This window comes from Pezoporus wallicus, unplaced genomic scaffold (genome assembly GCF_028554395.1).
Source record: "Pezoporus wallicus isolate ANWC-B61680 ecotype Strahan unplaced genomic scaffold, APGP_CSIRO_Pwel_v1 contig_8013, whole genome shotgun sequence".
NCBI classification, from domain to species: Eukaryota; Metazoa; Chordata; class Aves; order Psittaciformes; family Psittacidae; genus Pezoporus; species Pezoporus wallicus.
In genome coordinates this window covers 596,730-619,323 of record NW_026636761.1, presented here as the reverse complement: position 1 = coordinate 619,323, position 22,594 = coordinate 596,730, and the positions used below count along the sequence as shown (strand labels likewise).

The 22,594-nt window shown below is 43.0% G+C and overlaps 2 protein-coding genes and 2 long non-coding RNA genes across 21 annotated transcripts in view; 3 read left to right on the top strand and 1 right to left on the bottom strand.

Annotated features, from left to right (window-relative positions):
• GPR107 (G protein-coupled receptor 107) overlaps nucleotides 1-9,385 on the bottom strand; it is a 34,619-nt gene extending 25,234 nt beyond the window's left edge. Inside the window, exons 1-8 of one of the 2 annotated variants that reach the window (XM_057401534.1) lie at nucleotides 9,230-9,385; nucleotides 4,131-4,256; nucleotides 3,487-3,537; nucleotides 3,162-3,250; nucleotides 2,321-2,487; nucleotides 1,290-1,324; nucleotides 1,043-1,099; nucleotides 138-248 (exon numbers count right to left, since the gene is read on the bottom strand). In XM_057401534.1, coding sequence (XP_057257517.1) covers nucleotides 138-248; nucleotides 1,043-1,099; nucleotides 1,290-1,324; nucleotides 2,321-2,487; nucleotides 3,162-3,250; nucleotides 3,487-3,537; nucleotides 4,131-4,256; nucleotides 9,230-9,340 — 747 coding nt within the window. In that variant the 5' untranslated portion in view covers nucleotides 9,341-9,385. Of the gene's footprint in view, nucleotides 1-137; nucleotides 249-1,042; nucleotides 1,100-1,289; nucleotides 1,325-2,320; nucleotides 2,488-3,161; nucleotides 3,251-3,486; nucleotides 3,538-4,130; nucleotides 4,257-9,224 lie in introns of both variants that reach the window. The other variant, XM_057401535.1, reaches the window with a different exon arrangement.
• A 438-nt stretch (nucleotides 9,386-9,823) lies between these two features.
• Nucleotides 9,824-11,246, top strand: LOC130595113 (uncharacterized). The gene is made up of 3 exons (XR_008971230.1): nucleotides 9,824-9,858; nucleotides 10,258-10,331; nucleotides 10,437-11,246. It is a non-coding gene; the product is annotated as an uncharacterized LOC130595113 (long non-coding RNA).
• A 728-nt stretch (nucleotides 11,247-11,974) lies between these two features.
• Nucleotides 11,975-14,119, top strand: LOC130595112 (uncharacterized). Of its 2 annotated transcripts, none has more exons than XR_008971228.1 (3): nucleotides 11,975-12,299; nucleotides 13,182-13,245; nucleotides 14,064-14,119. It is a non-coding gene; the product is annotated as an uncharacterized LOC130595112 (long non-coding RNA). The 2 variants fall into 2 exon arrangements; XR_008971229.1 differs by lacking the exon at nucleotides 14,064-14,119 and adding an exon at nucleotides 13,836-13,987.
• A 574-nt stretch (nucleotides 14,120-14,693) lies between these two features.
• FNBP1 (formin binding protein 1) overlaps nucleotides 14,694-22,594 on the top strand; it is a 91,561-nt gene continuing 83,660 nt past the window's right edge. For 15 of the 16 annotated variants that reach the window (XM_057401527.1, XM_057401524.1, XM_057401520.1 and 12 more), the window contains exon 1: nucleotides 15,406-15,516. In XM_057401527.1, coding sequence (XP_057257510.1) covers nucleotides 15,421-15,516 — 96 coding nt within the window. In that variant the 5' untranslated portion in view covers nucleotides 15,406-15,420. Of the gene's footprint in view, nucleotides 14,974-15,405; nucleotides 15,517-22,594 lie in introns of those variants that run through there. The other variant, XM_057401517.1, reaches the window with a different exon arrangement.

The window sequence follows — 22,594 nt, the reverse complement described above, 5'->3', positions numbered from 1 at the left end:
ATGCACAACTCTGAACCACTCCCCACCCCATATATGCACTCATGTGTTTTATACTCATGGATATAAAAGCCAGAATTGAAAGCTGCATGTTTCAGTCTAAGTGAATGAGTTAATTATCCTTTAGAAGCTATACTTACATCAAGACTAAATAGCTTCTGATCATTGGCTGGCCCTTCCTTGCCAACACACTTATGGAAATACAGGCTGTAGAGACCTTCTTGGTTATCAGAGCTGATGTTAAAAGAGAACTGGAAATGAAGAAAAGGAAAGTTAGCATTCTTTTCATTCACAACAGGGTTGCCCTGGTAAGAAGCCATCTCTGCTGAAGCATGAAACATGTCTGTCACTGAGGGTCAGTTGTTCCTTTCAGAGGATACCAGCATATCGACAGAATTCCAGATGCAAAATCATTGCACCTATCTATGATTATACACTCTGGTAATCTGAGATCTTTATCAAAGACCTTTAGGTATCAGTATGTAACTTAGTTCACTGAAAATATACCAAGAAGTATCATATTGAATCATATATCATATGATGAAGCACAAAGTTTTGATCGTGTTTGCCCTGGAGCAGCTACTCTGTTCTTCCTTCAATTATACAAATTGTGATAGCTATGCAAACGAGATTTGTGTCACATTACAGATTTAAAATGAGTTTGTTCTATAGTAACCATCATCAGTGAACCAGTCTGCTGAAACAAAGTGTTAATCTGGTTTCATACAGATTATCTTCCCCTGAAGTGAGTCATCAGTCAGGCCACAGCTATTTGTCGTTAGCAATTTGTATGCACTAGCTGTATCACAGTAAACTTCAATATGCTGAGGCTCACAGACTGAGACTTTTAGAACTGCACCATCCCAAAGGCACTTCAAAACGGCTTCCACACCTTACAAAGAAAGATTTCCAGCATTTATTTTTAACAAGCATCCACTGAAAAACTTCCTGAGCTATCAGAGGCATCTCTGACAGACTTCTACTTTTCACACAGTAATAAAGTGAAAGAGCACACATTAAGACCAGACACTGACAGACACCCTACCTGAAACGAAAAAGTTCCTCTGTCATTGTGAACAGGATGTTCTTGTTCTATTATGCTCTGGGAAAAGGAGAAAAGACTTTCAGATTGAAGCAGCTATCTCCATCATCCAGACAATCAAAACTGCATTTTGTGTATTTACAGCGGAGGAAGGCTAAGGAAAACACAACACTCTCCGCTTTCTGGCTATGCTTACACTGGAGTAATCACCAAGGTTCTTTCTGAAAGAGAACAGCAGATAGTTCCTTACCTGGGAGGATGATGTACTTCGATTGGGCTTGTTATCTAGAGATAAAAGTATTAATAGTACATTTAGAGTGTTTGCATTTAGACATCCTTTTACACATTGCAAATGCCTTACTCAAATCTTTCTAATAGTTGTCTGCATGTCAGTCTCCTGGATAATCATTAACAGGGATTCTTTTCCAGACTCTCCTTAAACTCTCCCAGGACTTCCCCCAACTACCATTCATACTGAATGCATCCTCAAATGCTAGAATCAGCTTCTCTACTATTAACCCTTCTACAAAAGCCTACCCAAGAAATATTTCCAACCCCTCCAATTACAGTGATCCAGGAGGCAGATGACCTGTAACAGATGCAGGCTACAGCTATGACTGTTAATGTTATGACTACATTCTGTTAGTCTCACTGATAATCTGGACATAAATATATGGCCTGACAAACACCCTGAAGTTACAATTAGCCCTGGGTAAGGAAAAAGTTCTCAGCTCTCTCCTAAGTAAAGCCCCATTAAAAAAAAAACAATCAAAGAAAATCCAAAAGCAGAGGTGACCTTTGCCAAGTCAATCTCTGTTCTGAACTTGAGAAACTTATACTGACAGGAAACTTCAAAAGAGCAGCATGTCAAGTTCAATTTCACTCCACTTCTTTGAGAAGCTTTTCAAACATAAGGTCATCGCATTCTACCAGGAAGCTAAAGTTCAAGACTTCAGCTTTGCTTTTGGCTCCTGTACCTCAGTGCACTGTCAACACGCATGCTACAGTTTTTAATGCAAGAAAAAGCAAAACTAGAGCCATCAGATCAATCATCTTCAGTGCCACCAAGCTTTAGCTCTTGACTTGTTAGAACAACCATGCAAATGTTTTGACAATAGTAAAAGGCTTGTGAACACGATGGGCCAAGACAGACTCAGGCTACTTCATATGAGGCTGCTCAGCAGTCCCAACCCCAAAAATGTGACCACAACACACTGCTGGATCCACATCAACCAGGAACTCTCAGTGACAGCACATATAGGTCAGGTTTAGCAGGCCTACCTTTGCTGTCTGTATCTGGGCTGGTCTTTGAAGGACTTTTATCAGAATCACTGCTCTGTTCAGAAGTTTTTAGCAGCTTGGTGCTTAATGCAGTAGCATTTCCCTCCGATATGAATGAAATTTTAGGTAGCAAAGAAGCAGCTTCCGCAGAAAACTGTACTTTCACACTAAACAAGTAAGACAAAGAGGTTTTATTCCAAATTAAAATAAATAAACATTCATAAAGAGGCTGTCATAGCCTACATATACCAAATAAAGGAAAACCAACTTGTTTGGTTTTTTTACCACAGAGAATAGACAAGCACCAGATCATGACTTAAAGCAACCTGGCATTGAACTGATCACTATGGCAAAAGTCACGCTGTATCTTTACATCAAATACAAGAGCAGCTGAACAAAAATAAGCTTATTCAGTTTTGGTAACCAGAGTCTCATTAGACATTATGTTTCCACACAAACAGTTACAGTTGTTCTTGCAAAAGAAAGCAATGCAGCCTCAAAGGTATTTCCATGAAACTCAAGATAATTCAAGACAAACAACAAAATGGTATATCCAGTGTTAAGAGCTGCAAAAGTGACCCAAGACTTCAAGTTTATGCCTTAAGCAGAATTAAGGTATCATCCTTCTGCCTATGTCCCCTATCCTGCAAGAGTTCTTGGACCATTTTATACCACAGATTTTCTTTTCTTTCACTTTCACCTCCCCTTAACTCTCATGTAACCCATTAAAAAATAACTACATGCACAGCAGCTTTCCAAGCCTTTAAGAAAATTTCACAAGTATTGCACTAGCTTGAACCGAATAAATAACTTTAAAGTGTAGAGTATACTATTTACTCACACTTCAGTTTTGAAGTCCAGAAGTAAGAGTACAACAGAGACATCTTGATCTGGTTTCTTGTTCAAGATACAATAATCCACTTCTTCATCCTGGTAATAGAAGGAAAACACCTTTGAAGTGCACTCCTGTTTATAAGAAATGGGACATGTTTCCCCCCGCTCCATGTAGAGATAACTACTCTTAGCTCAGCAAGTTGTAAAACTGAATTATATTTAACAACTTGCCCATGCCTAAAGCCTCTCCCTTTTACTTCTTCCAACCATTCCTGGAGTAAGGTTAGCTATGAGATGTCCCCAGCTTAGAAAAGCAAATTCACATCTCTTACCAGGTAAGTGGAGAACCCATCGTTCCTGGTTCGATCCAAACTGAACCCCACCTACGAGACAAGTAAGAAGAATCTGTCAAATTAAAACCAGCTCACATTCCTGTAGTATTAGAAGCCAAATCACCACAGAGTCAAAGATACTGCTCTCTAAATAAATTAAACTACATTTAAGGCAGAATCCAGGTATTTTTGTCATTATCTAATTAGACAGAAACAAATACTCAGCTATAATAAACTTGCTGCTTTATCTACATCCACTAAGAATAAAATATTAGTGGAGAACTAATATCCTGAACTCACCTAAAGTACCTTCTGCCCCTGAGACTTTTAACTTATATCAGTGTTTTTCCAGGTGTTTCTGCTTGAAGAGAACATTTATTGCTTTCAGAAAGAAAGAGGTTGAACTGTGCTGAAGAGTAAGAACACAGGTCTATTTTCTACCCTAGTATTTCAGTGTCTCTATTAAAATATAATGTGCTATATAACGTATAATGCAAGAGTCACCTAAAAATAAGACAGTTACTGTCAGCAGTAACACTGATCCTACTATCACCAGTTAGGATCTGACACCTCAAACAATGCATCCAGTGCAAGGGCAATTTCACATGAAGCTTAACACAGTTATTGGACTCAGAGTAACTTACTGATAAGTGGTCCTTGTCATCAGAGCTCACAGGTGGCTTCAATGAAAGGTTACTGACATTGACTTTCATGAAGCCATTCTTGAAGAAACCAAAGGTATTTAGGTGCACTTTCTGCCTCACATCATCCTGTAAGAAAGGAAAGTTTACAATTCACATACACAGTCATCTGCAGCAGCAGTCAAAGAGGAAGCAGGACAACAGATATTGACACTTACTTAAGTGCAAAACATCTGACCATACCAAGAGTAAATTTCTTTAGAATACCTTTGGATATCATTGATCATTTCACTGGAGTCAACCAACTCTTCCAATAATCTGGACAGCAAGAACTTTAAACATATATTTGCTAATTACCTGGCTACACTGCTAAGAAATATACAAGAAAAAAGGTCTGGAAGAGATTAAATGTTAGGCATCACTGATTAAACAAAATACTGGTAGGAAAAAGATAGACTATAGACAAATTAAGACAACTAACAACTACTGTCTGACTGCTAACTACTGCCATTGCAACAGACTGCACAGGAATTACTGATTACAGTAGTCTTACCCAACTGAGAGCTGGGTTTTGCTCACGTGATAAACAAGTATCACAGTGTACTGTTATCCCACAAGATTTTCTACATTAGGCAGGGTCAGTGTTTGGACAAACACTTGACACACTAGAAAGCTCTGTGTGTAGTATAGATTAGAAAAGTTCTAACATAGCCCCATTCCTCTAAATGATTTTTAGCAAGGTCTTGCATCTTGTAAGTAGGATAAATACTGAAACCCAGACATGTGTTTATTTCCTCTCTGTCTGGCAAAGAAATGTAGAAATTGATCCCTTTCCATGCCTTGCTCAGCTGATGAAGGTTCAAGTCCAATGAGCTCTTTTCTAAAGAAAGAGGTCATAAAGGACCTCACATAAGAAGCAGTAAACATTACACACAGTTGCACCATCAGATGATGAAAGGTCACACCCCTGTTGCTTTGCATTCATAAATCAATAAATAGGTAAGCATTTGGTCCTCAAACCTACTGGATCAATAGTTAGAAGAAAAGCAGCAACAGAACCAAAAATATTAAAAAGCAAGTTTAACATGTGATTTAAAGCTTTTACAGATTGTCACTAACAACAAGAAAATTGTTTCTTCTAGGAAAATAGAAACAGATTGCAGAACTCTCTAAGGAGAGAAGTCAGCTGCTAAAGGCAAACAAATGTTCTGGACAAGGTACTATAAGACTGAACTAAGAGCTGTAGAAGGGTAGTAAGCTCTGTCTTTTCCTTCACCTCAATATCTGTTTTGACATCTCTGCTTACAACACTCCTGATGCACAAATATCACTCACTGTAATAGCAGGACACTAATCCTGCCACAGCTTACCTGTAAGCTAGTTGCAATAAGATCGCCCTAATAGAATCAAGTTAACCTGGCAAATAACCAGATGGTTCCCTTAATGCTCAGGAGAGGGAAAAAAGAGTTGATGACACATGGCTCATAGCAGATGCTTCATTTAATAAGAGTATTATGGAGTATTATAGCTGTGCTGCCTTCATGTTCTAGGTCATTTAATGTGCTTGAAAAAAGAGCCCATCTGGTTCCTTTACCACCACTTTCAATATAATTTCTCAGTCTGAACAGAAGATTAATACAGCTCTTCACACAGCATATCACATGTATTTAAACATATCTGGACAGAGAAGCATTTCTCTGGGCGATTAGAGAGGAATATGAGCTGGGAATACAGTGGCATCCAGCCACTAAGTGTTTTGCACCTCGCAAATATGACCAGAGGCAGCTGCTTCGTTCAGAGTATGTGCAAAAGCTGCTCAGCTCGATTTCAATTTATTTACACTGCCAGTTTACTAATATTCTCCAACCAACAAAATATAATTAACATACAACACACAGACATTCCTCCCTGGTTTTAGTTCAGCTTTGAGTGCTTAGAGTTGACAGATTTAGTTCACAAATCCTGGAGCTTTACATGATCCCACACACAGTCACCAGTTGCCACCAAGCAACACCATGCTCTCCAGGAGCACCTACTGCTCCACATATCAACAGCCTAAAGATACTGGTTTACTAATGGTTGTCTCAGCTCTTAAGGGAGGTTTAACAGGTTGGGAGAATCCAGCTTTCATTTGTGATCACTCGACTGCTGACTTCAGAACATTCAGTTGTAAATTTACAACAAAGTTGTGAACACTTAAGCATCTGAGCTGTTAACGTACATGTTATGTTAATTTATGTAGGATGTATTTAAAGGTTAAGCCTGCCCCTTTGAGAAGGGATGAGCAGGGACTCATCACTAACAGGTTACAGTCGAACCAATAAAGTAAGTTCTCAGCTTAGTTCCATAAAAGCTTTCTCCACTTCTTCCACTCCTTTAGGATAAATATCAATCCTACAACATTTGACTCAGATTACAGGAAAATGGTAACCAAGATCTTGCCTATTCTGGTATCCCAGGACAGGCAGAAAAATATCCTTTAACATTTTATTCAGAATCTAATTGGGATCACACTACCAGTACAGTGAAAGTTTCATCAGAGAGCGCCTACCCTTACACAGAAGGAACTGGATTACTTGTGTGAGACTAACAGCAAGACTTGTGTTTGTGTAAGAAACACAGAAAAAGGTATTAAGAAAGGTATTTTTAAACTTGAGTATTTGAAGCCTACCGACATTAAAAGGCCACCAGTATTTACAACCAACTGCTGAAAAAGATCATCTTCCAAATAATACAATTAAACTGCCATCTTGACAGTATCACAAAACAGGAGAGAGCTCGCTTTCCTTTGGAAGTCAGTTATTTGGCAAGATAACTCACTTATCAGACTAACAGCACAGCTGCCACACAGCACTGTCAGTTGGATGATTCCTCTTGGAACCCTACATTGGGCTATTCGCAAGCGTTAAACTTAACTGCGTGCCTGACAAAGAACTTGTTTAGATCAACTTCCTCACTCTCTAAGACAGTTTGCCATTGCATTACGCAAAACATAAGGCTTCACTATTAATGCATTTGACTGTTAAGACAACAAAAACCGTATTTTTGGTGAAGAGGAATGCTCCAACTTTCAGCTACCTCTGAAAGCTGCTGAAAATTGTTTCCATCAGTCTCCTGTAACTTCAGTTTTTGCAGTGTTTGGTTTTTAAACATATTTAATGAAGCTGATAACAACTGCTACTAAGAGAGTCACCTTTGACAAGGTTAATCTAACAGCAAGATTCAAACAAAGAGATTTTATTACTCGGCAGAAATAAACCCTTTTGGACGCTTTTATAAAGATGAAAAGTTATTTTCAGAACAGGAAACTTCTCAGATTGCAGCTTGCTTTTCTGACAACAAAAAAAGCTTCACCTGAGCACACTAATTACAACGACACAAGAATTAGCCATTCTAACTAAAGCAGTAACGGCTTGTTTGAGGAAACCTAATATCAAACACTTGCACAAAGCTGTGGCCTTTGGCTTGGCACAGTGTCAATGCACATTTACAAGCAAGGAGCCAATGGCAAGAACACTGGAAGGGAGATTTCACTGTGAAAGGGTGCAGTTGTTGGAGTCTGATGTTTACAGAAATGCCATAAAGCACTGGATGGAGCAAAAAGGGAGAGCCTGTGCTCTAACAATAAAGCTCACATTTACACTTCTGCTTTCCACAGTGCTCTGTAGGTCAGTGAGGCAACTCACACAAAACACGCACAGAACTAAAACCATACTCCAATCATAAAAATCAACAAACACAGTTTAGTAATTAATACAGGCAATTAAGAGACACCCTAATCAGGACTTGAAGCTATAATGTTTGCTGCTGAGAACATTTGCTTGAGGCCAGTTTGAAAGTCTTCTATGTAAAGGAAAAGTATCATCCCAGGAGAAATTCTTCCAGCACTCAATAGTTAGTCACAAATCCTCAGTAACGTTACCAGCACAAACCTCCTAATCTATAGCTTCAGGGAACAGTTCACTTTTCCTGAAGCACAACAATATTAACGTGGCTGCACATTAGACAACAACTAATCTAGAAAACTCCCTATAAGTAAGTTATGAGCATTCCCCATGCACTCACTGTATCCCAAAGCTGAAGGGGAGCTCATGCAAGCGTTTGGCACTCTCCCTACGCTGCTACAAGAACACAGTAATGCTGCTCCTAGTCACACACGCTTTATTAACGTCTTCCAAGATTTCCATTAGCAAAATACTGTGTGATGTTGACAACAAGAACAAAATTAACAACCTCATTCTGAAGATTTACAGAGCACTTCACACGCTGTACATAAGTCCTTAAAAAGCACCACCCCTAATGCACAGATCCTGCCACACGCCAACCGCACAACTTCCCATTTAAAGCACAACAGACAGCAGCACTCGAGCTGCAGATCTTCACCACAACCTGCACCACTTCCCACCGCAACCCTGAATAAGTAGTTTTTCTCAGGTACAGTCACAGAATGACACAACACTCTTTCAAAGTACAACCATAAATCTATGAGACCAAAACAAAGAGTTGTCAGCATCAGTATTTTCTTCTACCTCTACTGATCGTCTGATTAATGCAAAGAAGCTACATCTGGAACAACAACATCCACCCAGCCTTTGAGTCGAAAGACCAGTGACCAAGGCACGAAGATTACTGCAAGGCACACATTAAAAGCAAAAGCAACCCCAAATCCTCTTCAGCTCATGTTCAGCCCTCTCTTACCACACACAGCTTTCTGCCTCACTTCCAACAGGATGGGAAGCATTTCCACCTTCAACCCGCTACAGTTCTGATGCCCCTTCGCACATTTTCCGTATGACTAAGAAAAAGGAGGCTCCAGTAAAAGCAGGGATGAGAGCTAAAGGGATGCGGGGAGAAGGGACAATATCAGGGAAAGCAGAACGCAGAGGGGCCCAGCAGGCTGAGGGGCAGGGGGGATTCCAGAGAGCAGAGAAGAAGGGCAAGGGAAGGCAGCGGGACGAAGCTGTAGGGGGGTGACGGAGAGCCCCGGCCCGCGGGAGGCGGAAAGAGCCAGGCCCTACCGCCGCTCCCCTCAGGCGACCCGGCGGGTAGCCCAGCGCAAGCGAGGGCCGAGCCAGCAGGGCCGGGTGCGGCGCAGACCTTACTTTGAGGGTGAGGTGATGAACGCGGGCACCGGCTGAGCTCGCCCAGAGCAGCAGCAGCCCCAGCACGGCCACCGCCCGACACAGCGCGGCCCCAGCGCCGCGGGCCGCCATGTTTAGTCCAGCATCAGCATCCTCTTCCCGCACCACTTCCGGGGTCACGGAGCGCCGCACGTGACCGTGGCGGAGCTGCCCCTCACCGTGGGCACCGCCGGTACCGGACGCTCGTTTCTTCACCGGGGTTCATGCCCTGCTGTCGGCGTTCTGAGGCTCCCCGGCGCTTTCCTCTCCTCTCTAGGGCCCATCTGGGCTCTGCCGCATGTTCCCCACCCGGAGGCCGCCTCCCAGGGTGCGAGGGCTGTGGTGGGCTCCCTCCTCGCTGCTCCCACAAGGGGTCCCCGGCCACAAAGAAGCCCCCTCGAGCAGCCTTTGTGGCGGTGCTCAGCAAGGCCTAGGGTAAGGAGACAGAGCTGCACTGTCCCCAGGCAAAAGCTGGAGTTCTTCCCCCCTCAGTCGTGCAGCACAGCTCACGGAGGGGTTAGGGTTGTTGATTCTAGCTCAGAAGTGCATCACTTAAGAGATTTCAGCTGCTTGCTGGGACCTGTGGTGAGAGCAGGTGTTCCAAGCATCAGGTAGCCCAAACAACTGAAAACCTTTCTGTTTAAAGCTGGGGTTTAAATATTAATTGCAAACATCATCAAAAAATACGTAAGAAAACAAAGGGATTTCTGCTTCCTTACAGAAGTAGCTTTGTGGCTATTTATTTGGAACTGATAGCTCAAATCCCACTTAAAAATGAAATGACAAGCAGATTGGGCCTGTCTTCTGTGGCTTGTTCAAACAGAGCAACACAAGAAGCAAAGTGAACGTGAATAGCAGCAATTTAAAACGTTTTTTGAAGCTAACAGATTGCTAAACTGCCCTGACAGACTATGCAATGGGAAACTGTCAATACAATCACTATAATTCTACAGTGGGGGGTTCTGTGCTGCCAGCTCTTAGAACTCAAACATTCTGATTTTCCCTTTCAGTGTATGGAGTAACAGCTGTGCAAGTTTCTTCACCTAGAGCCAAATAAACAACTGGATTGGACCAGGCAAGTAAGGTGCAAGTGATGGTGAAAAAGCAGATTAAAATCAGTAGTCTTGACTAATTAGCAAGTTATGTAGAATGTCCCATCTTCCCCCCCCCTTCCTTTTAATACTCTTAGGTAATAAAATAAGCACAGAAATGTCACCATCAGTCAAAGAAACCTGGACTGGTACCGGAAAATACCTGGAAGCATGAAAAAAATAAAATCAATGTTTTCTAGTAGGACTCAGGGCAGTAACTCGTGCATGCCGCTAGATGTCCTGTCAGCATCAAGCCTTGTAGTGCACGTAGCTGCATCACCCAGACGGTAAGAAGCCTACATAACTCATCATCAGATAATTTATTCTGAAAAGGTGACGCTAGTCCAGATATTTTATTTAAATTAATATTATTTTATGTTCCAATTATTATAATTCCTGTGCACGGACCGCCTGGGAAACCTGGAGGCTTTGGGCTCCCAACGAACAGCTGCAGCACAGGTTTCCTTTCACACCTTGTTCCACTAAGTATCCCACTTTTACTTGATAGCATGAGGCTTTCCCCTGTAACTATGGGGACTGGTTCAGCTGAAAAGCCTCCAGCAGTCTGAAGATGCTTCTTAAGAGCAATCAGGGATTTTTATCCCACAGAGTCTGAAAAATTCTGTTTTTTTATGTAACTCTGCAAACTGTTGGGATATCATACCAAGTTTGCCACTTACCTGGACTAAATGATTTCAAAACCAGAAATTATAACATGCTTGCTTTCTTTGGCTATGCATTTTGTATATTAAAAGAATGTCTGTACTTAAACTTACATCTGTATCAATATGCAAACTGGCTGCTTTCTGTAATGAATATGCTATAACACCAACACTCACCATTACATTTATACATTTCATTGTAGCTTCCAGACAAGATTCATGCAGCTCTACATGTGCTGTTTCTAGCACATACAGTTATTCTCAGCTGCAATTAAACATATTTTTTTTCTCTTTACTCCTTTGTTGTACCCAAACATCTAATTAGAACCCTTCACAGATTTATTTTCTTTTTTCCTCCAAGTGTATCATGAGCAACTATTGAGTTTAGAGGGAAAACACTGGCAGTGTCAGAAAAATTCTGGCATAGGCACAGTCTACAGGTATACCTCAGTACAGGGCAAAGTAGATTAAGCATCAGTTTGTTACTGCATGAGCTGTGGTATAAGCATGCCATGGAGTAGAAAGGGCTGGATGTTACCCAAGGGAGACAGACTTAGGAGGTGAGCACACTAACACAGACAACAGGGTAGGAGTCTCACCTTTCAAGGTCCACTCCCACCAAGCAAGGTGAGGGGAGCAGGCCCACAGATAGTAGCTGAGGGCAGCTAAGAGTCCAGGTCATCAGGCAAGCTTAGAGCAATGACAGAGCCAAGGCTGGGTTAAAAAGTCAATCTGCAGTTCGGGTGATGGCAACCAACATCTGACATATAGGGTAGCCATAGTTAGGCCTATAGAGCTGAAACAAGATCAAATATGAGCTAGGCTCCATATACAAAAGAACCCATAACTAAAGCACAGCCTAACCTGGGACTGAACCAGAGACTAGTACCCCCACAGCATCACTCAAACAGAGACTGAGCCTTAGGCCAAAGCTTAAATGGGTTTCTGGGTCCATGGGTAGATAGTCAACAACTGAGGCTAGTCAGGGGCATTAGGAGGTCTTAATCAGTCCTTAATTAGCCCTCTCTGGGCCCTGATAAGGCATTTAAAGAGCACCTAGGCCCCCTGCTGTGTGCTTGAATGATCTGTGTAGTATTTTAACAGGGGAAAGGAAACAGCTGTGATAGCCATGGCTATAGGGAAAGGTGTGTCTTCTTCCTTTCCTGGGGCTGTTTCTGTCCCAGTGTATGAGAGGTTATAAGCAGTATCTGTGTTCCTTGTCTTGGACATGGATGATCTGGGTAGAATTATAAAGCTAAAAAGGAAGCAGCTGTGAGGGTGATAACTCCAGGGGGGAAGGTAGGTCCTCTTCCTGTTGTATCTAGAAGCTAGAAATGCTTGTATGTTCTCTGGAAGTTTTGAGTTTTCCTGCTTTGCATGAGTAAACCCAGAGAAAAGGGTTTAGACAGAATTGTAGCTTAGGGGTTAAATTTATCTTTTCCAAGTATGTTCTGATTCATTTAGCAGCTAATCTGGCTGTTTTCAGGTGGGGTTGGGGTTTCCTAAACAAAGTCCTGGCCTTCTAAAAAGGGAATTGCTTCTACTTGGGCTTAGGCTCTACCTCTGGGAGTGTTCTGAATCATAACAACAGGAGAGATAAACAGAGTATTTGCAGGAATAAGCCCATATCTGGATAACAGATCTACATGGTCTTGGCCTCAGTGTGGCTGAGAGAAAACTCCTAGCAGCTTCCCTCTTGCTCAGGTTTGGACTGTGCAGATTAAGTAAAGAAGTGCCAGATAATGTAATTTTCAAGTGTTGTTTTAAATTATTTGTTTCAGGTGGGGACTTCCCAAGCCTTCCAGCATCTACTTCAGCATAAAAGGGGTTTTACTGTTCCCACTGCTGTTAATTACATTAGTAATTAGGGACCAACCAAGTGCAGACTGTGCCGTTTTGGGCACTGTACGACTGAAAGCAATAATGTGTCAGTCCTTGTCTAGGAGAGTTTCAAACTAAATAATAGCCAAAATAGGAAAAAGTCTCATTCTGGAAATATCTGAAATTAATTTTATTTAGTGTTTGTCTTGAACATCTGTTCCCACGAATTTTATATTCTTTTAATGAGTTCTGAATCATTTAGCAGCTAATCTGGCAGTTTCCTTAACTTTTCCTAGGTTTTGGCATGACTGATAGTGCCATCACAACACAGAACCTGCATTTCTGGCCTTTATCTTTCAGGAACTGGTGAAGCAGTTCTATCTTCTGGCATGGACAGGTTTCCCTGCCCGCGCTGGTGTAACAGGTTTGCCTTGTTCCCCTCCCAGCTCTTTGTGCAAAAGGAAATTCCACAGCGAATTTACCTCAGATGATACTAGCGCTTTCTGTTTGGTCTCTTACGTTCTTTTTACTCACATAGTTACCGATTAAGCTCTAAAGTCGTGATGTAACTGTGTTGTCTGGCTTTGCAACGTGTTCTGGGTGGACGTGGCTCTGAGGATAGAGGGCTTTGGTGCCCCTTCTCCAAAAGCCATGCACTGTTCCTTGGAACACTGTGGTTGTGCTTTAGGCAGTGTGGCAGGCTCAGACATTTAAATGTGGTGTTAGCAGCAGGAAGGAGCACTCTGAAATGAGTTGAACAGCGTTGTCTCTTAGTTGTTATGAAGTCTGCTCTTAAAAGTAATAACTTCTAATGATGAACAAAAGCATTGCCTGTTCCCCGTCTCTCTTCAAAGGCAGCTGCGTGAAGAGCAGCATTCTACTCAGGTTCAAATCGGTTGAGCCAGGTTAAAAATACATACAGTTCTGTTATTAACATAACACTTGTCTTCATTGTTGTTTATAAATGTTGGAATTACTTAATAAGTTATTCTGTTCTTGTCCTTTCTTATGTAGGGTAATAGCCAAGCCTCAGTGAATGAAGTGCATTAATCTAGAGGGGTTAATGGTCTTTATAGGAGCTCCTCTAATGTTATCTTTTGCCATCAGAAGGATCCCCACCCTCTATAAGCAGTTTTTCCTCAGATGAATAAACATCCTTAACTTTCCTTTCCCTGATGTATTTCATGAACAGATGCAGCAACGTAAAATACCCGTCTAAAGCTATTTTTACATCTCCCATAGCTGAAAAGACCGAAATTTAAGATCAGCTGAAGTAACAGCTCCAATTCTGTTATAGAGAAAGATGAGCATAAACCAAATCTTATTTCTCTGGCAAGGGAATGAGCCATTTTCTGTAAGACCTGCATAATTCCTTACAATAACCTGTATTTATGCAAGAGCAGATAATACGGCTATTTTTCTGCTTGCTCACTGCGTTGGTGACAGATGGTGGAGTTAAATATTCCTGGATTTGGGTTATTTTGGGGTGTGTGTATTTGGGGAGCTCAGTTAAACTCAAGCCCTTGCAATCAGTCTGAAGGGCGGCTCTCCCCCTTCCCAATGGTCACAACAGGAACATTTGCTTCAATAAAGAGCCCCACCTGGCTCAAGGAGGAATTGGGAACCAACACCTGAGGGCGGGGAGCACCTCCCTGCTCCCGCCGGCCCGCTTCGGAGCGCAGCGCTGCCTGTCAGTGCGGGGACCGGAGGGGAACCGGGGCAAGGCCGGAGCGGGCCCGGTGCCCCCAACGACGGACCGGGCCCGCGCTGACTGACCGGAGACCGCGCCTGCGCCGTGCCGGCCTCGGGCACCCACCCTGCGCCTCGGGCCGCGCCTGCGCAGTGCGCCAGAGCTGTCAATCGCCGCCCCGCTCCGCTCCGCCACCGCCTCCCCGCGCGGCGCCGCTCGGGCCATTTTGCGGCGCGATGAGGCGGGAGCGGCGGTGAGCAGCGGCCGTGAGCAGCGCCCGGCCCGCTCCGCTCCTGCACCGCGCTTCCTTGGGGCCCGGCCCGGCCCTCAGCCCGCGGGGAGCACAGGGCAAGGAAGCCTCAACCAGGGCACAAGCAGACCCCGAGAGCCTTCCCCCCCCGTCCCCTCAGCGCCGGCCCTCGGCGGCGCGGCGGAGCCATGAGCTGGGGCACGGAGCTGTGGGTGAGTGAATGGTGGGGGGGGGGAGCGGGACCGCCGTTGCGGCGGTTACCGCGGAGCGCCGCGCCCGCCCCGTGTCATAACGGTTCGTGCGGAGGGGCCGGTCCCGGTGCGGGGCTGCGGGCTCCGCTGTGAGGGGCACCCCGGGGGAAGGAGGGGTCCGGCCGAGGCCGCTTTCCTCAGGGGGTCTCCTCCTTCCAAGAACTTTGCGTGCAGCCTCTGTGGGGAAACCCCAGCGGAGCCGGAGGAGTTGTGTTTGTTTTCTTGAGTGAAATACGCGTTAGAAGAGCTCCGCAGCACAAAAAGCGATCGCGGCTGGGAAGCGGAGGGAGGCTTTCAAAGCAAAGCCTGGGGTGGGTTTTGTATGTAGCTGCAGGAGAGGCTCTGAGGTGGATTTATATCCAAGGGGGTCCAATTTCAGGAGAGGGAGGTGCAGGGAAGAAAAGCCAGATGATAACATTTCCTTTGGCTGTTGTGAAGGGGCTTCTCTCCACGCTCGGAGAACGGAGGTTTCTGTTAGAAGAGTTTTCTGTTGGGTGTGAAGAAGTACGTTTTAATGGTGGGGAGGGATTCGGTGTATGAAGCCCTTAGGTTGGTTCTGGAGTGAGCCTGGGAAGTCTTAAATGCGTTTGGTTTACGGTGGAACGTTGCTGTGAACTGCCAAGCTGTTAAAAGTGGATAATGGCATTTGGAATGGTCCCTTGCTAACCTGAGAGAATTAAGGGTAGGGAAATGAAAGAAGTCTTGGAAGCAGAAGAGATACACATATTCAGTCACAAAGAGGACGTGATGCAGCCATGTTTGGTAGCGTGATGGTGGAGCAAAACCTGTTAGTGAGGGGTTGCGTAGTGGTCAGGAGCCTCTGCAAGCGGTTGTTAATTTAATGGTTGGACATTAAAAATCTTTGGGCAAAATGTGCACGGAAAGGAGGTGAAGAGGAAAGTGTAATAGTGTTTTCAATGGAGAAGTCAAGAATGAGTAGCAGGAGGGTCATCTGGATTGCAAAGCACTGCAGGATTTTGCTCCTGTGCTCATCTGTCTGTGGCTCATCACCAGTGCGAGTTAAGATGTCAACGTGTCTGAGCTTTTAAACTGCCTCTGTGTAGAAATGGTTATTTTAGATGTGCTAATTGTTGCCCTTTCTGGTTGCATTGCTGGCAGGCAGCTCAAGCATCCCCTTTTGCTGTGACATTGTAGTCATGTTACAGCCAGATCTGGTTCAAACTAGACAGTAAATCAGGGAGCGAATGCTTACTGAGAGAGGTTATTGCGGTATGTTTGGATACTCCAGGGGAAGAAAGGTGATACATACTGATGAAATACTGTAGTGATGCTACATTGAATCATCAGTATATAAACAGCTCTGCTGCATGGGAATCTTCCTGGGAAAATCTGCAGTTTTCCTTCTTTTTTTTGGCATTTAGGGTGCTTTGGAGGGGAGATGAAATAGTTTGGGTGGAATTAAAGCGTGAGTCAGTATAACAAGTTTGACATAAGAAAATAAGTTCTGAATTCTCCAGATGGACCTGGTTGTTTTATTCTTAAAAGCGAGCAAGTGATACCAAGGTGTTTCTTCACAAAACAGCAGTAGTAGAGAAGTGTTTATAAATAGTTCTTTCTGCTTCTTTAAATATCTGCAGGTGTGTGTGCAATCTTACATTCATCTTCGATAACAATACAAACTGGTTTTGTGACGCTTTCTTCCCCCTGAACATTTTGTTGGTGAAATTGTGCTCACCAGCATTGAAGTATTATTTTTTATGTCTTCAGTGTAGGACTTCGGTAAGTGTTACAGGTTACTGAGGAAAAGGGTTGCACCAACAGATTAAATGACTCTAGGTATGAAATTGGCACGAGTTCCTTTCTTTTAATTGGGGTAGAGCTTTGAAAACACATCAGTGTCCAGTGCACTGGGTACTTAGGCCAGAACAGTGATTTGTCTCCTCATATTTTCCAGTTTGCTGGGGAAGGAAAGCACAGAAGTATCCTATATTTAACGTGTGCTGTTTCCTCTTGGTGATCATGGGATGCTTTTTAAGCAAAATTACATTTCCATTTACTTTAAGCTTATTAGTTGTTTCAGGTAGTCATGGGATGGGTGTTTAGGAACACATGGTGTAATCAGCTGCCTGTATGATGTGACTGGTATATAATTTGATGGAACCATTTGATGGGTGATAGTTGCAGCAATAACAAGTGTGTTTCCAACAGTAGTTGAAAAATTTACTGGAGAGATCAGCATTGTTTGATCAGGGTTGACTTGCACTCCGTGTCTCTGATGTGCTGATCTACCAGACTGGATTGAGTGTTCATGATTCACCCCTTTAAACTTAGCAAAGGAGGAGTAAAATTGAGCTTGTTCTTTAGAGCATGTAGAATGTTAATGTGCATGGATTTATGTAGAATTTCTGTTCATCCTGGAAAAAAAAAAAGCTGGTTGCAGAAAGCCTTATACTTCAGAAGCAATAAAATCCCTTTGGCAACATGCAAGTTACTGCCAAGACAGACTTTTAGCCTTGTACTGTGATGTTCCGTGGATTCTGTGCCTCTGGCTTGCAAATCCTATTGCAGAGTTCCTACTGATATTTCACTCAAATCTAGACTTGAGTTTCATCTTGAGCTTGGCACTGTGACTGTAAATGGACCCGTAACCAGCAGAATTATTAAAGGTATTAATGCAGCATTTATATCCTATACTAAATACTCAGGACAATGAGATCATCTGGAGCATCCAAGCAATCCAGTGTTACAGAGCAAAACCTTAAGGTCTTTTGTAACTGTCGATGGGTTTCCTTTGTGTAAGCATGCTGTACAGGGTGGCAATGGCTGAGCTGTGCAGTTTGTCAGGCTCCCCAACCCCTGCAGAAGTCTTGCTGTCCCTTACACTTGTGAAACATTCAGCAGCTGGAGGAAGAATCGGTGGGTGAGGGACAAAGTACAGTCATGTTGTTTTTCACCCTAGTTCAAGAGTATTGTTAAGGGCCAGCAGGTAGGAGAGAATTGTAGATATTTTATGTCTGATTCCTGGAATTGGTATTGTTTTCTAAATACTTGGCTAATGTATGTGGTAAGTGAAGATTGTGTACCACTGTACAGACCTGACTTGCACCTTCAGTTAACTATGTCTTGGGGACAACAGGCTGTAAAAGCATGCTCAGATCTCTTTTCCTCTCTTGGGTAATGGGGAAGGACACAGAGCATGGCACACAGAGTTGTTCTGAAGGGTGCTTTAGCTAGTAAAATGGTAGTGTGTGCTACGCTTCCCACCAGTGTCCTCTTGTGTGGTATGAAGCCCTCAAATCAAGTGGTAGGAATTACATGGCAAACTGAGCTAAAACTAACCACAGTCCTTTTCTTTTGAGTGGAAAAAGTCTGTGGCTGCATGGTTGGTATATTGAAGGGAATGATCTTTCTTGATGATGAGTTTTGGTACAGCGTGTAGTTTGGGGGAGCTATGTGTAAATTTGTGGTTAAGTGGTCCAGGAGAAACTGCCTCCTCGGAACACTGCCATGCAGCAAGTGCAAGTGGTAAAGTGATTAAATGTGGGAAGACTCATCTTTCTGTGATGAATGTTTCAGAGGTACAGATGCTGTGGGTTTGGTGTTGGGGTTCTTTCCACATTTGGTGAGGCTTTAAAATAAAGGTGGAGGAGGATGATGATTAAATCAAGTTTTCTTTGACCTTTGTGAAGAGCTGGGTGGCTGCTAAAGCTGTCACTGTCCTTTCAAACTGTAAGAAGGTGAATATTCTGGATTTGCAAAGGGCTTATTTGATGCCCTTGTGCAAGGGACTCTGTTGGCCAAGTCCTTGCGTAGGTGATGCTTTGGGGACCGCACCTTTTGTTTGCAGAGTGTTCCAGTATGTGTTAGTATGAAAACCACAATTTGTAGATATAGGTGTTTTTTTGCCATATGAAGTTCATTTCACTTACAAGTGTGAATCGCCATTAAACTTTGTACTGTTTAGAAAATTATATTCAGTGGTAGTAATTTCTTAATTCACAGTATTAAACTAAGTGGAATTCCTGTAGATCATGCTTTTTTAACTGCATCCTCATTGTTTGAAGATGAAACATAGGTGCAACTCATAGGTGCAGAACGGGAGTCTGTGGCTGATAAATCGTTTCCTCTTTCAGTACTTGTCTCTATTTCATCAGCAGAATTTGTGTTTAAAAAGCTCTAACCTTGCATTTCTTAAATTTGTTTGAATGCAGTATTGTTGTTCACTGATATTTGTAATGTATGGGTGCTGTATGTAGCAATGACTCACATTTGGAAACTCTCTGGAGTACCTAGGTGATCTTGACCTTGGTGGCATTACATAGTGTTACTTGGGCACAGTGGTCAAATGTGATCTTAAAGGAATGTTCTGTTCTTGTTGGCTTGTTCCTTGTGAGAGGATCTGCAGTGCTGGATCCAGGTTTGATGTATTGATTCTTAAGCCAACATTTAGTTTTATTGTATGCACCAGCGTAGTTGATTGCATACAGTCGAAATCTGTGTGTGTCATCCCACACATCCCATTCTCACACCTCCTACTTTTTGAGAGGAAAAGGAGCTTGTTTCTGGTGGGACCAGGACACAGATTAAGGTATTGTCTTGCATGCTAGGTCACAAATTCACTCTGATTATGAGTTGAGAGTTTCCATTATATAAGGCAATGGGCCTGACCTTTAAATGTGGGTTGGATGAATTGTTTGTATCTCAGAAAATCTTGTTCTGTAGTGAGGGCAAATGCTCTTCTGAAAAGTGTGTGTTCTTGTTAATTAGGTATAAATTGTTGCAATCATTGAGGCAACTCATAGAGATGACCCCCCCACCTCCTTCTCTTTGTGTTTAGTAGTATCTTGGTTTCTATTTAGCAACGTGTTAAAACTCTATTTCCAAGAGCCTGGAATTTCACCCACAAAAATATACTCCTTGAGTAAGGCACCCTAAAACCAGAGAGAGGTAGAAAATGAGGAAAAAAGCTGAGGTCAGGAATAAAAGCATCATATTTACAATATTGGCTTGGCTATCCTAAGGCTGTTAGCGCAGGTTGCATGCAGAGTGCTGGGTGCTGGAGATGGTCACTTCAAAGCAAAATACACTTTTCATTAGGGTAGCATTCTGCATAGTTATTTCGGTAGTTTTGAGGTACCACAGTTGTCTGACATTTCACGGTGGATCAGTCACTGTTTTAAGTGGTCAGTTTGCATATGCAGATCACCGAGTGAGAAATGATTTATAGAAGCTGAATCATTGTACAGTATCTTAATTCTGGAGCACACACCTCTGTGTTTGCCCAGAACAGGATGGTATTTCAGGCTGCTGAAGCTGTAAGTATGTGTGCTTTAAAATTAGTGCTGTCACAATCCTTTTCATTAGCTTAAAAGTAGATGACCTTTAAACTTCAAGGTGATGTATTGCATGGGGGCTCCCCTGCTGCTCGCAGGAGCTGGTTGGTAGGAGAATGGGGTTATGTGTGAGGTCCCTCTGTACACCCCTTGGTACTTCCAGGCAATAGGAACTGAAAGACTCCCTTCTGCCTCCTGAAGGAGTTGCCGGGTCTTTTGTGTATGAATGCCTGAGTAATTTTATTTACAGTTCTGCTTTGCCTTAGGAAGAGGTTTTCTTCAATATTGTCATCTAGCTATTCTTGTGTTTCCCACCTATCCATAAAGAATTGGGGGATTTATGGTCTTCCAGTGTCATTCAAGACTGCAGAATATATTTTCCTTCTGGTTTCAGTCCCAGACTCTTCCCATTTGTGTTGTGGCTGCTCCAGATCCCCTGCTTTCTTGAACCATATGGGAAGGCAGTCAAACATGAGACGATGTTTTTCTGGACTCTCTGCAGCTCATTAGTGTTACTCATGTTGTGAAACAGTCTTTTAAAGTAGAGTTTCAAAAGCCATGCTCCACATGAAGAGCAGGAGCCACTGCTGTACTGTAACTTAATAACATGCTTTACATTATTGCCTTTGTTGATTGCTGGACAAGTAACCTGCTAATGAATTTTTGGAGATTCACTTTCATCCTGTTTGAAATAATGCCTCTGAGATGGGTTATACATTGAATCCAATCCAGCCATCAAAATCCACTGCTCAGTTGAGTTTCCTTGGTGTTCGTATGAATGTGCTAAAATAACTTCCCCCTTCAATATAATTGTATGCATTTCATACGAAGTTTCTCTTCCTCCTACCCCTAGAAACTCTGCTTTTCACTTTCTTTTTGCTAAAACAAGAAGCTGATTAAATTGCTGTGAGGAAAACCAGCAATTGTCTCTTGGCATATTGCAGTCCTTCTTTTCAATATTTTTTGGTATATTTTTGTCCTTCTTTTCGATCGGTGGCTTTGGCTCTAAAGTGGAGAATAGGCAAAAAAGTAATTGTATGGATAAACAGGATCCAGTGGTTTTAGTCTTCTTGAGCAGGTGGGGTAGGGATGGTTTAGAGATCCCTTTGGAACTTTGACATGATAGCTTTGTATCTGTGTTGTCTGGGTAACCTTATTAATCTGATCAATTTCCTTTGCCTCAGTTTATTAAGGATGCTTTGTTGGTATTATTAAATAAAATGTTTCTTTTTGCATCCCAGGATGGCAAAGCTGTAGATGGGGTTTCTAGATTACTTCCAGCATTGGAGCAGCAGAGTTAAAGTGCAAGAATGAAATGTTGCTTGCCCATCATTCATTGCCGGTTGTTGAAGCAGACATGCATGCTATAAAACACGTAAAAAAGCAGCTCTGTTGCAATGTTGTCCTTAATTTATCTGGGGAAGAGTCAACCTAATTGGGAAAACAACCAAAAGGACAACAGCAATTCCCCGGACACTCTCTGAAACCCAGTAAAGCAATAAAACTTGAAATGGAGTCTCTTGAGAACTATTGCCTGGTTTAGAAGGATGGTCCCCAACAAGCTACATCCAGATAGTCCTTAATGCTGAAGAAATGCCATAGCGGATCAGTGGAAGAGCTTCTCTCCATGATCTTAAATCAATCTCCCCTCTGTTGGTTTAAAGCCATTCCCCCTTGTCCTGTCCCTACAGGCCCTTGTCCAAAACCCTGCTGCAGGTTTCCTGTAGCCCCTGTAGGCACTGGGAGCTGCTCTGAGGTCTCTCCCTAAGGAGCATTCTCTTCTCCAGGCTGAATAACCCAGATCAGTCCGGATTATTCAGTTGTTACCACGGCCAGTTTCTCGCATATACTAAGCACGTTTGGTTTTGGAAAGCAGTAGTGCTCCTATTCATTGGAGCAAGGCTTTGAAATCTGGCAGACAATAGCTGGTGAGCAGGGATACGCTTTCTGCTGCTCTTGAGAAAATATGCCCAAATTAGGCAAACACTTAAGTCTTTGGAAAAATACCACTTTTGAATTACTTGGTGCAAGATGCTAGTGCCGAAGTCTTCAGGAGTTACAGCATGTGCTGAGTATGTTTTGGCCTTGGAGGGGTTTTGTGGGCCAAGGTGATGGAGTTACCCACAGAATAATTGAACATTCCTCAGTCTCGTCCCTGCAAGGGTACAGCCAGACTTTCCATGCCATGGCCGCTACAGGCGAGGAAGGGGTCTGCCTGTCCTGCTCTCAGACTCTTATTGGCACCCAGTGGAGTGAAAAAAGCTCCTGCATGAGTGGGAAGAATGGTG